At 44.8% G+C, this 12,889-nt stretch overlaps 1 protein-coding gene across 2 annotated transcripts in view; it reads left to right on the forward strand.

Moving 5' to 3' along the window:
• BFAR (bifunctional apoptosis regulator) overlaps positions 1-10,846 on the forward strand; it is a 30,660-nt gene extending 19,814 nt beyond the window's left edge. For both annotated transcript variants that reach the window (XM_077906702.1, XM_077906701.1), the window contains 3 exons: positions 5,695-5,868; positions 7,383-7,585; positions 9,496-10,846. In XM_077906702.1, the coding sequence (XP_077762828.1) occupies positions 5,695-5,868; positions 7,383-7,585; positions 9,496-9,688 (570 nt within the window). In that variant the 3' untranslated portion in view covers positions 9,689-10,846. The remainder of the gene's footprint in view (positions 1-5,694; positions 5,869-7,382; positions 7,586-9,495) is intronic.
• Positions 10,847-12,889: the final 2,043 nt, after the last annotated feature.

The following is a 12,889-nucleotide window of genomic DNA, read 5'->3' on the forward strand; positions in this document are numbered from 1 at the left end:
GAAGGTCAAAAGGTGTGTGATAAGATCCTACCAGCCTTAGTGTCCAGGTACAGTTCCTGTTCTCATTAGACATGAAAGAAACCGTTCCCTGCTGAAGTGCTGTCGTAACCACCTTACCGGGTGGTTGGTTTTTCTTTCTCCGATAGGAAGTAGCCAACCACTCTACTGGTTCAGCACTCACACTGACACTGGACCCACAGATAAGTCACCTGGTCATCTCCCTTTCTCTGGTACTGACCATGATGTGGCTGGCCACACTCAGACTTGATTTCTAGGGCCAGTGCTCCTTTAGATCTTGCATGTCCAACAAGAACAGTATCGCCCCTATGGCGATTGGTTGGTGAGGGGTAGAAAATAAAAGTCTTAAAATATGATTTGTTCCCTTCCAAAGACCACAGTACATAAACAGATTTATAGTCTATCTGTGGTATTTAGCATTTCATGGAGGGGGCAGGGTTATAGAGGAAAAAAAGTTTTTATTTATTTATTTATTTTTTTTTTAATTTTTTATTTTATTTTATTTATTTATGATAGGCACACAGTGAGAGAGAGAGAGAGGCAGAGACACAGGCAGAGGGAGAAGCAGGCTCCATGCACCGGGAGCCCGACGTGGGATTCGATCCTGGGTCTCCAGGATCGCGCCCTGGGCCAAAGGCAGGCACCAAACCGCTGCGCCACCCAGGGATCCCCGGAAAAAAAGTTTTTAAAAGGCTCCTTAAGAGGAGATTAAAAAAAATATACATATATATATGGAAACACTTTTTTTTTTTTTAAAGATTTTTTTATTTATATATTCATGATGGAGAGAGAGAGAGAGTCAGAGACACAGGCATTGGGAGAAGCAGGCTCCATGCCAGGAGCCTGACAAGGGATGGGACTCCAGGACCACGCCCTGGCCCAAAGGCAGGCGCTAAACCACTGAGCCACCCAGGGATCCCCCTTGGGAAACATTTGGAATGAAGAACTACTCCTGTGTTTATTTCTCACCTAAGTTAGGATGCAAAGATATTTACTATAGAAAACTTCAAACTAAAAAAAAAAAAAAGAAAAAAAAAAGAAAACTTCAAACTTACACAAAAGCAAGATAATAGTACAAAACTGCCGTGTACCCTTACCAGCTACAACATGTTTATTGCAGTGATACCACCCCACCTACCCCCACCCTATTTTGAAAATCTAAGATACCTTATTTTTCATAGGTTAAATATTGTGCATCTCTAAAAAAACAAAACTAGGGGTGCCTGGGGGGCTCGGTCGATGAAGGGTCTGCCTTCAGATCAGATTATGATCCCAGAGTCCTGGGATCAAGCCCCATGTCTGAGCTCCCTGCTTATTAGGGAGCCTGCTTTTTCCCTCTCCCTCTGCCCCCACCCCTGCTTGTAGTCTCTCTCTCTCTCTCTTTCACTCTCTCTCAAATAAATAAAATCTTTTAAGAAAATTTTAAAACTCAATTCTCTGATATCAGATAACTTGTCAATAATCAAATGTAGTACTACATCTTTTTTTCTTCCAGGTCATTTGTTCTAAACAAATTCTGCATTTGGTTATTATGTCTCTTAAGTCTCTCGTAGTGTATGGATTCCCCCTCCCTCTGTCACCTTGCATTTATTCATTGACAAAACCAGATAGTTTTGCCTGCAATTTTCCCACATCCTTAATTTTTTTTCAAAGATTTATTTATTCATGAGAGACAGACAGGCAGAGACACAGGCAGAGGGAGAAGCAGGCCTTCTCTTTCTCCGATAGGGAGCCCGATGTGGGACTCGATCCCAGATCCCAGGATCATGACCTGAGCCAAAGGCAGCCCCAACCACTGAGCCACCCATGTGTCCCAGTTGTCCCACATCCTAAATTTAGCTGACTGCCTCTCTGTGGTGTCACCTGACAGGCTCTTCTGTCCCCTGTATATCCCGTAATCCAGTAGTTAAATCTAGAAGCTTGCATTGGTTTAGGTATTCAGCAAGACTCCATCATATGTGATGGTGTTTTCTTCCATCAAGAATCAAGAGGCTCATAATGTCTAATTGTCTCTTTCTGGTGGTAGCAGCCACCATGATCATTGATTGTTTACTTGCAAAATGGTGATGTTATAATTCTCTCATTTCTTCTTCTTCTTTCTTCTTTCTTCTTTCTTCTTCTTCTTCTTTTTGAGAGAGAGTGTGCACATGAGGTAGGGGGAGAGGGAAAGATAGAATCGAAAGCAGACTCCCTGCTGAGTGTAGAGCCTGATGATATGAGGGCTTGATCCCACCATCTTGAGGCCATGACCTGAGCCAAAATCAAGAATCAGATGCTCAATCAACTGAGCCACTCAGGCACCCCTCAGTTGTTTTGTTTCTTCACTTCCACATGAGTGAAATCATACGGTTATCTTTCTCTTAGTTCATTTAGCTTATTAATACCCTCTAGTTCCATCCATGTCCTTGCAAATTGGCAAGATTTCATTCATTTTATGGCTCAGTAATATTCCATTGTTCACATATACCACATCTTCTTTATCCATTTATCAATCAATGGATACTTCCATAATTTGGCTATTGTAGATAATGCTCTATAAACCTCAGGGTGCATGTATCCCTTCAAATTAGTATTTTTGTATTCTTTGGGTAAGTATCTAGTATTGCAATTCCTGGATCATAGGGTAGCTCCATTTTTAACTTTTTGATGAACCTCCATATTCTTTTCCATAGTGGCTGTACCAGTTTGCATTCCCACCAACAGTGGAAGAGGGCTCCTTTTCCTCCACATCCTTGCCAACACCTGTCGTTTCTTGTGTTCATTTTAGCCATTTTGACAGTGGTTAGGTGATATCTTACTGTAGTTTTGATTTGCCTTTCCCTGATGATGAGTGATGTTGAGCATCTTTTCATGTGTCTGTTGGCCATCTGTATATGTCTTTGGAAAAATGTCTATTCAAGACTTCTGCCGGGGATCCCTGGGTGGCTCAGCGGTTTAGCACCTGCCTTTGGCCCAGGGTGCGATCCTGGAGTCCCTGGATCAAGTCCCACGTCGGGCTCCCGGCATGGAGCCTGCTTCTCCCTCCTCCTGTGTCTCTGCCTCTCTCTCTCTCTCTCTCTCTCTCTATCATAAATAAATAAGTAAATCTTTAAAAAAAAAAAAGACTTCTGCCGATTTTTAATTGGATTATTCATTTTTGGGGTGTTGAGTTGTATCAGTTCATTATATATTTTGGATACTAACCCTTTATCAGATATGTTATTTGCAAATATCTTCTCCTAGGTTTTCTTTTAGTTTTGTTGATTGTTTCCTTTGCTGTACAGAAGCTTTTTGTTTTGATGTAGTCCCAATAGTTTATTTTTTATTTTGCTTCCTTTGCCTCAGGAGACCTAATCTAGAAAAAAATTGCTAAAGCTGATACCAAAAATATTACTGCTTGTGTGCTCTCTTCTAGGACTGTTACGGTTTCAGGTCTCACATTAGGTCTGGAATCCATTTCGAATTTATTTTTTTGTATGGTGTAAGAAAGTGGTCCACTTTCATTCTTTTGCCTGTTGCTGTCCAGATACTTTATTTTCTTACACAATAAGATGTTCAAGGTATTCTTGTACCTATCCCAGACCTAAGATGGACCTTTTTAAATCTTCACTACAGGAAATTTTAGGTACATAAAAAATGGAGGGAAGAGTGTACACACACCCAACTTCAATGAGTATTAACTATGGCCATTCTTATTATATAATACTCTACCCACACCCCCACACACGCCCAATGTATGGGCTTATAGTAAAGCATGTGCAAACTTCATATTATTTTACCCCTAAATACTTCAATGTGAGTCTTTAAAGAGAAGGACTCTTAAAACTTAATAGTAAGCCATTAATAGCATCAAATAACTTGAATGTGTTTTTATAGTTTTTTGAGCTGTAATTGACATATACATATTTAAAGTGTACCAGTTGATAAGTTTTTTAAAGTTCCAGTATAATTAATGTACAGTGTTATCTTAGTGATTCAATAATGATTCAGTAATTCCATACATTATTCAGTGCTCATCAAAATAAGTGTGCTCTTTAATCCCTGACACCTGTTTGACCCATTCCCCTATCCCTTCCCCTCGGGTAACCACCAGTGCATTCTCTAGAGGTAAGAGTCTGGTTTTTTGGCTCTTTTTTTCTTTGTTTTTTTTGTTTCTTAGAATCCACTTATGAACGAGATTGTATGGTATTTGTCTTTCTCTAACTTATTTCACTTACTGTTATACTCTCTAGCTCCATCCTTGTTGTTGCAAATGGCAACATCCTTTTTTATGGCTGAATATATATTCCATTTCATATATATACCACATCTCCTTTATTCATCAGTTTGACAAGTTTTTACATATTGTAAACACCTGTGAAACCATCACTGTGATCAAGGTAGTAAACCTACCACTCCCCAAAGCCACCTCCTGCCCTTCTGTTGAGCCCTGCTCCCAACTTCTTCCCATTCAGATCAGTGCATGGTGCTAACGTACTGGTCCAATTTGCATTTCTCTAAGGACTAATGATAACATCTTTTTATGTGCTTCTTTGCATCCTTATTATATCTTCTTTGGTGAAGTAGCCATTCATACCTTTTTTTTTTCCCATTCATACCTTTTGTCCATTTTATTTGATGCTTACTAGCATCAAGTAAACTGAGTCACTTTGAGTTACTTTGTAATCAGGAAAAATATAAATGCACATTTTATAGGAAAATTTACAAAAGTGACAAAAATGAAAATAAATAACCCATAGTCCCACCTGAGAGTCAAATATGGTTAACATTATATCTTACTCTCTTTTCTCCCAGACAACTTGTGTGTAGTTTAAGTGGTCCTTTTGTTTATATATTCATTCTACAAATACATCTGTTGTGAGCCAGGTGCTTCTCTGGGAATGGATGTGAAGGCGGTCTGGCTTAAATGGGGCCGGCAGCAGGAAGATCAGATTGCTACACATCTTTGACTCTTTTTTCACCTAACACTATAACATGAGCATTACCCAAAACTTCCCACATTCGTTTTTCAGTGGCTGTATGAATTCTGTGCTAAAACATCTTCTGTAACTTCATTGTTTAGGTCGCAGATTCCACTTTCTCTCTTATACACAATGCAGCACTAAACATTTTGTGCATAAAGCCTCTGTATTTCTGATTACTTTTATTTTAAATGGTGACCATTAATACATTGGTTAAATTAAATGCACAGTAGCGGGGGTGGGGGGATAGAGGAAGAGGGAGAGAGGGAATCTTAAGCAGGCTCCATGCCTAGGCTTCATGGAGCCTAACACAGGTATTGATCTCATGACCCTGAGATCATGACCTGAGCTGAAACCAAGTCAGATGCTTAACCAACTGAGCCACCCAGGCACCCCTAAATTAAACATTTTTAAGACTCTCTGATACGATTTACAGAATTGTTTTCCAAAAAGGTTGAGTTTTACTAGCATACCTAGGAGTATGCTTCTCAGCCCCACCCCCCAATCCTTGCCAAAGCCACGGAGAAAGATTGGATCTTATTAAATATAGCCCAACAGATGGATTATTTGGGCCTTTTCTTGCCATTCATTGGTTCATTCATCCATTCATTCATCGTTTGTGCAAATCACACAAAAAGGGCTGATGGCAAAGGATGTGAGACTGTGGAAGGAGCATGGGTGGGGAGCTGGCTGCCATGGTTGTAACACACCCCTTTACCCACTTTGTCCTCTGCAGGCCGTGAACCCAGGCAGGTCCCTGTTCCTGCTCTATGCCCTCAAAAGCTCCCCAAGACTCGGGCTGCTGTACCTCTACCTGTTTGACTACACAGACACTTTCCTACCATTCATCCACACCATCTGCCCTCTGCAAGAAGACAGTCCTGGGGAGGACATCCTCACTAAGCTTCTGGTAGGTCTGCAGAGTGCCTTGAATGGAATTGTTCTTTCACTCCTCAGTGTGTTATAGAATTGGAGACATGGCTGTAGCTGTTAGGAAAGAGCCAGCATGGTGGCTTCATATGTGGCCTTCATTTGTTCCTTGCAAGGAGAAACCCTACAAGGGAACATCTAAGGCAACTCCTCCCAACTCCCAGAAGCCAGTTTTATTTTCTGCATTGCATAGCAAGAGGAACTACCTTCTGGACTTGGAATATTTAAGGGAAGGGAGAACAGCATTGCTTTTGCTTAAAGGAAGATAGTGTAGGTCCAGATGGCCCAAGAGTTAGATTTATGGACCTTCACAGCTTAGTCATCTGTCTGTTAAGAGGATCCCCAAAGGATTATTATTTGTCCCAACGCAGGGCAGGGTTAGCATCCATTCTGGTGGCTTCTGAAAAGGAAGCTGTCTTTGCTGATGAGAGTTGTTGCATCAGCTGACCACAGGCCAATGGGAGGGGTTGTTACCTACCTTGGCTTTTGTGTCTTCAGTTTGACCCATGGAGTCCTTCAGAATTGTTGGTGGATCCCACTTACTCCATGACTTCTCTTTGTCAGGTTGGTCATTTTAGAGTAATGTCCTTTACACTGCTGCTCTTGGAGCCATCCCTCTGATCTGTTTAAATCAAAAGTCACATGGTTATAAGAATCGTCATATATGATCCACACCCATAAATATTAAAGCAGAATTCCTAAATCTCCAACAACCCTTTTTAAAATACTTGAGTCAAGTGTCTGCCTGACCGACTTGAGCCTTGGATGTACTTAAAGCCTGCTGATTAGCCACTATGGACAGTGTTTGTCTAATTACCCAGTTTCGTGCTATTACCTGCCCTCGTTGGACTAGGAACACAGACCTCCCTACGTCTCCATTATAACAAGCCCCAGCGACCCCTGCCCACTCAGCAGGCTCACTTTCCTCTTGGAATACTTCATACCTACTCCATTGTACACGGTCCTGCTGAGCTTCCATTAGCCTTCTGGATGCCTCCATGTGTTGTTTAAATGCTCTGGTTAATTATCTGATAATATCTGTCGTTAAGGTTTTTTATTTTCCCCAAAATTACTTTCTCGAGGTATATGTTTAATTTTCCCATGATCTGTTAGCATTCTACTGCAGCTAAAATGTCAAATTTAGGAAATTGTTTGAGCTACCCAGGCATTGAGGAAGAAGTTCAAAAAATGGTTTAATTTCAGTTCATTGCCAAGCCTTATCATTTATAACTCATGCTTTGATTTTTACTTCTGAGCTTCCAGTTACATAATAAGCATCTCTATTCAACTTCTTTGGTAACGTTTATCTGGTGTAAGATTATTTATTACAAGATGAGCTGATGGATGGAAATTTCAGCTCATTCAGTTAGGTTGTTGGATAATGTGTGTTTTCATAAATGTGAAGTTCACCTTGGTGACCACAATATTTTCCATAAAAGTCCATCCTCACAATTTTGTGTGTCCACTTGTGCTTATTTTTATGTTATTGTAAAGGATCTCAGAGAGCCCACATGGAAGCAGTGGAGAGAATTCCTTGTCAAGTACTCCTTCCTTCCGTACCAGCTGATTGCTGAATTTGCTTGGGACTGGCTGGAGGTCCATTACTGGACGTCACGGTTCCTCATTGTCAATGCCATGTTACTCTCGGTTCTGGAATTATTCTCCTTTTGGAGGATCTGGTCACGAAGCGAACTGAAGTAAGTGTCTTTGTACATTGGAGGTGGCTGGAACAACAGGCACTGAGAAAGACATACCAAGTGGTAGAAGAGTCCTCCTCGAAGTATTACAGAAACTTGAAGACACTCCTTGGGCTCTGGTTTAGAAACACTGCTTAAGCAGCAAATAGGCAAATTTCCTGGTGTTTGGAGACAGGGAAGTTTTCTTGGTGCTTACTGTTCATGAGTTTCTCCACCTCTCTTATCCTCGGGTAAAACATACCATTACTTCCTTGGGGTGGGGGTGTGCATGAAGGATTTTATTAAGGAATACATAAGAAAGGGGATCCCTGGGTGGCTCAGCGGTTTAGCGCCTGTGTTTGGCCCAGGGCGCGATCCTGGAGTCCCGGGATCGAGTCCCGTGTCGGGCTCCCGGCATGGAGCCTACTTCTCTCTCTGCCTATGTCTCTGCCTCTCTTTCTCTCTCTCTCTATCATAAATAAATAAAAATCTTTAAAAAAAAAAAAAAAAAAGGAATACATAAGAGAAAAAGAGGCTACTTTAAGGAAAGGGATGCTGTGGGGACGCCTGGGTGGCTCAGTGGTTGAGCATCTGCCTTTGACTCGGGTTGTGGTCCCAGAGTCCTGGGATCAAGTCCCACATCGGACTCCCCACAGGAGCCTGCTTCTCCCTCTGCCTCTTTCTATTTGTCTCTTATGAATAAATAAATAAATTAAAATCTTAAAAAAAAAAGAAGAAGAAGAAAAGAAAAGAAAGGGCCACTGTGGTAGAGCATAGAGATATCTGGCAAGGAATCCTGTAGGCATGAGTTCTAATCCTGCTCTGCCACCCATCGGGCTAGTAATAACTTCTCTGGATTAATGCATAAAATGAGAGCATTGGGCTAACCAGTCCCAGAGTCAGGACTCTTGGCTGCAAATGGTAGAAAAACCAACCTGAATCGGCTTTCTGGACAAGAGAAATGCCCTCCACAGCTTCCCGCACAGCTGGTCCCATAGACCCTCATCAAAACTGACCCTGTCTCTTCCATAGCTCTGCTCTTTGCTGTGTTGTTCAGCCTCAGGCAGCTCTCTTCACACGGGGCACATGGTCACTCCAGATCTCAGCAGCTTAGCAAGCCTGGTGGAGAGAGAGCACTTCTTTCCCCATAGCACTTACAGTCTTCAGGCTCACACTCCTTTGCTCTGATTGGCCCAGCCTGGCTCCCATGCCCACCTGGACCTAAAACATGAGGCAGGGTATGCCAGGCTTCCCTTGACCAGGCTCAAGGCATATGCCTTCACCCCCTAACCAGGGACTGGCTTCAGCTCCACCGAGACTACATGGAAAAGAATAGGAGAAGGGTATATCCGGAAGGAAAATTCAGAAGGTGTTTCCAGAAGAAAGGGAGTGGCTACTAGACAGGCAGAAGTAACACACCAGCATCCTTATAGCCTTAAACATCCTATGACTCAGAGTTCTTGGCCTCGTCAGTCAGTAACAGCCCTATAAATAGTTCCCAAACCCTGACAAGAATCTCCTATTGACTTATTCCTGCACAGTTAATGGAGCCCCTCCTCTGCTCCAGCCCTCTGCTGGGTGCTGTAGATGTTTTGGTAAAGAAGACAGACAGTCTGGACTCTGAAGGCCTACAGCCTCTCAGAGAAAATATGGATAGTAAATACACACAAGTGTAACCCAGTGACAAAGCAGGTGGGGCTATGCTGGGGGGTCCTTGTGTGGTGCGGCACCAAGCACAACCCTGCAGGCTGCATCCTGGGAGTTAAAGATGGGCGGGCAGGCCAAGGTATGCCTCGGGCAGCAGGGCCGGAGGGGTCTGTGCAGCACAGACAGCCAGACTGCACTGGGAGAGGGCTCAGGGCCCAAGCGCTTGGCGTCATCATTAGAACACCATCACGATTCCACCTCAGATGCTTCTCTTCTTTCCACAGGACCGTGCCTCAGAGGATGTGGAGCCATTTTTGGAAAGTATCGACACAGGGGCTCTTCGTGGCCATGTTCTGGCCTCTCATTCCTCAGTTTGTTTGCAACTGCTTATTTTACTGGGCTCTGTACTTCAACCCAATCATTAACATTGATCTCGTGGTCAAGGAAGTCCGACAGCTGGAAACCCAAGTGTTGTGACTGGCACTGCCCAGGCCCTGAGGGACTCTTCCAGCCTCACTGACATCTGAGCACAGATGCTTGAGTAGGGGTGGGGGTGGGGCAGGGGAAGCGGACTTCCTGTGTCTACACCTCGTGAACAAGGTGCTGCTTTGTTAGAGGCTACAACCGGGTCCTCTCCCTCTGCCTGTGGCATCATGGCAGCAGGGACCGACGTCCCAGAACTCGGCCAACACAGCAGCAACACCTCCCGGCCAGCCACCCTCCTCACAAGGACTTGGAAGGCCCCGTCCACCATGGCTGTCAAGGTCCCGGGGTCCCCAGAGGATGCAGTATGGCATCGTCAGAAGGCTGCCGGGTCAGCAGTCTCGCTTGACAGTGGCTCCTGGAGCGAGTTACAGCCCGAGACTGAGCTGCGACACCCAGCTTGGTGGGGCCAGGCCCATCCTCTAAGGCAAATTTAGGAAAATGGAAGAAGATATGTCATAGGCATAGACAGTTGCACATAAATAACAGGAAAAGCCCAAATGCTATGGACGATTCTATATTATTGAAGAGTTACTGGAAAGTTTGTCAGAGTTAAACCTCTAAAAGGATTCCGTTTGACACTAGAATGGCCATCAGACTGTCACACAGGCTTTCTGTGTATTCACTACAAGTTTGGATCCTAACTCAGCCTGGGAGCGGGTGGGGTGGGGGTGGGGGTATTGAGTAGGATGTTGGGCAATAATGGAGAGTAATTCACATCGGCCTGAGCTGCCTCAGTGCCACTTAAAATGATCGTTTTGGAGTTGGTTTGTTTTGTTTTCAGGAATTTAGTATCCAGGCTATAGTTCTTTCGTTCAAGGAAACATTTTGTACATTGACCTCGCACTGTATAATCCTACTGTCCTGTTCTGTTGTATAAAGCCGCAAGTATAATGACACCAAGTGCTGTAATTGTAAATATGAATGAGATGAAGCAAGGCCTTTTATTTCCTTTCAGTGTAAAGAGAGCAGGTGTGAACGTGAGCCATCCGAAGATGGGCCTGCAGAGGTAAGCTTGCATCCACAGTGTTGTGTTGTGACTCCACGAACCCTCTGTTAATCCTTTGGACCTCTGAAGATCTCCTTCAAACTTTGCGTCTGAAAGTTTGAAGAAATCACTTGAAAGCAAAATAAAGATTTTTTTTATATAAAGTTCTATACAGAGGAAGAAATAATTGCTTAGAAAAAATGAAGAAAATCTGCATTGCCCGACACAACCCACGAGACACGTCAGTCCCCCAGCCAAGGAGCCACCCTAAGGTGTCTTAGGTGAAAGGAAGGTGAGCGCTCTCCTTCCTCCTGCGTTGGCACATCAGGCCCCGGGGCTCCTGGTTTTCCCCGAGTCACCCAACAGCACGGCAGGCCTGGAGACACCATGGGATATTTGCACGTCCCTGGCCCGGTGCCTTGCAGTTACTGTTTTCCATTCCAGATGAGCATGTGGAGGCTGGATGGCACTGGTGGGGCTGGGCCCAGCTAGACTGCCAGCCCAGTGCCCCTACCTGCACCACATGGCCTCACACCATCCCCACATCCTGCTTCAGAGATGAGAGTCAGACCCACACACGTGCTGGGCAGGAGGAAGGGCAGAAACCAGGCCTAGAGCACACAGGCTGGCCCCAACTCACCTCTCGTTGCCAGAGTGAGGATAGGCATGTTCAGAGCAAGGGCCACGGGCCGCCTCTCTCCTCCCTAGACCCTCTCAATTGTGGCGGGCTCAGGGACCTCAGAAGGGGACGTTGATGGAAAATATGCAAGCCCTTTGATGCCGAAATGGCACTTTTGCAAGTGTGGTGGCAGGCGGCAAGAGAATTCCTGTCCCCATTCAGGGTCCTTCTAGCCAGAATAAGAATCAGTAGACGAGACAGATCAACAGAGAATCAACTTTAACTTTGTACGTGAGGGGAGTCCACACAGACATGGCTAATTCCAAAGACGGACAAAACAAGGCCAGTATTCATCAGGGACTAAGGGAGGGATGTGGGCCTCTGCTTCATGGGGCGTGGTAAGAGCAGATCCCTAACCAGCCCTTTGGCCTGCCCTGCAGACAGGCCACTCATAAAATTCACCTCTGGCAAAAGTCCTTATCCTAGGACAGACCCCAACTCCAACTCTTCTAGGTAGTTAAAGGAGGGGCGGAAGTTTCTCTTGGGCCTGCAGGGTCTCTGCTGCCTGCAGCTCCAAATCTGCATGCCAGAGTGCCCCACCTTGGGGTGGCCTGTCCTTGGCCACTACACTGGGTTAAGGAACACTATGAAGGGGGGTGGCGGGGGAGGCGTGGCAAAGATTTATTCACTAGCATCCTTGTCACGTCAATAACTGATAAAACCTGGAAATTTCACCAGTACCCAAAAGTGAGCAATCTATAAAACTATGTAATACAGTTCTTTAAAATGAAGTTCCAAAGGTTGGTTGGTTATTTATTTATTAAGATTTTTATTTATTTGAGAGAGCACGTGCAGAAGTGGGGTGGGGGTCAGGAAGCAGCAGAGGGAGAGGGAGAAGCCCTCGATGTGGGGCTCAATCCCAGGACCCTGGGATCATGACCTGAGCCGAAGGCAGAGTAGCTTCACTGACTGAGCCAGCCAGGCGTCCCTCCAAAGGTTTTTTTTTTTTTAACGTGGGGAAAAAAACTTATTTTTAAATATTTTATTTATTTATTTATGAGAGAGACAGAGGCAGAGACATAGGCAGAGGGAGAAGCAGGCTCCCCACGGGGAGCCCCATGCAGGACTCGATCCCAGGACCCCGGAATCACACCCTGGGCCAAAGGCAGATGCTCTACTGCTAAGCCACCCAGGTGTCCCAAGAATACTCTTTCTTAAGCTCATAACTACTAGTCTAGAACTTCACAGGAGTGGGCATCTTTTTTTCCCCAAGATTTTATTTGAGAGAGACTGAGAAAGCAGGGGGTGAGGGGAGGAGAGGCAGAGGGAGAAGCAGAGTCCACGCTGAGCAGGGAGCCTGACTTGGGGCTCAATCCCAGGACCCCGGGGTCACAACCTGAGCTGAGGGCAGGCACTTACCTGACTGAGCCCCCCCCAGGGACCCCAGGAGTGGGCATCTTGTTCATTGCCTCATCCCAGAACACAGAACAAGGCCAGGCACTTGGTAGGTGTTCGTTCATGTTTGACTCCCCACCATCAGGAGCAGGTTAGAACACAAAGCTCAGCCCTTTTTCATAAAGGGCAAACC

This window comes from Canis aureus, chromosome 8, assembly GCF_053574225.1.
Source record: "Canis aureus isolate CA01 chromosome 8, VMU_Caureus_v.1.0, whole genome shotgun sequence".
Classification (NCBI taxonomy): Eukaryota; Metazoa; Chordata; class Mammalia; order Carnivora; family Canidae; genus Canis; species Canis aureus.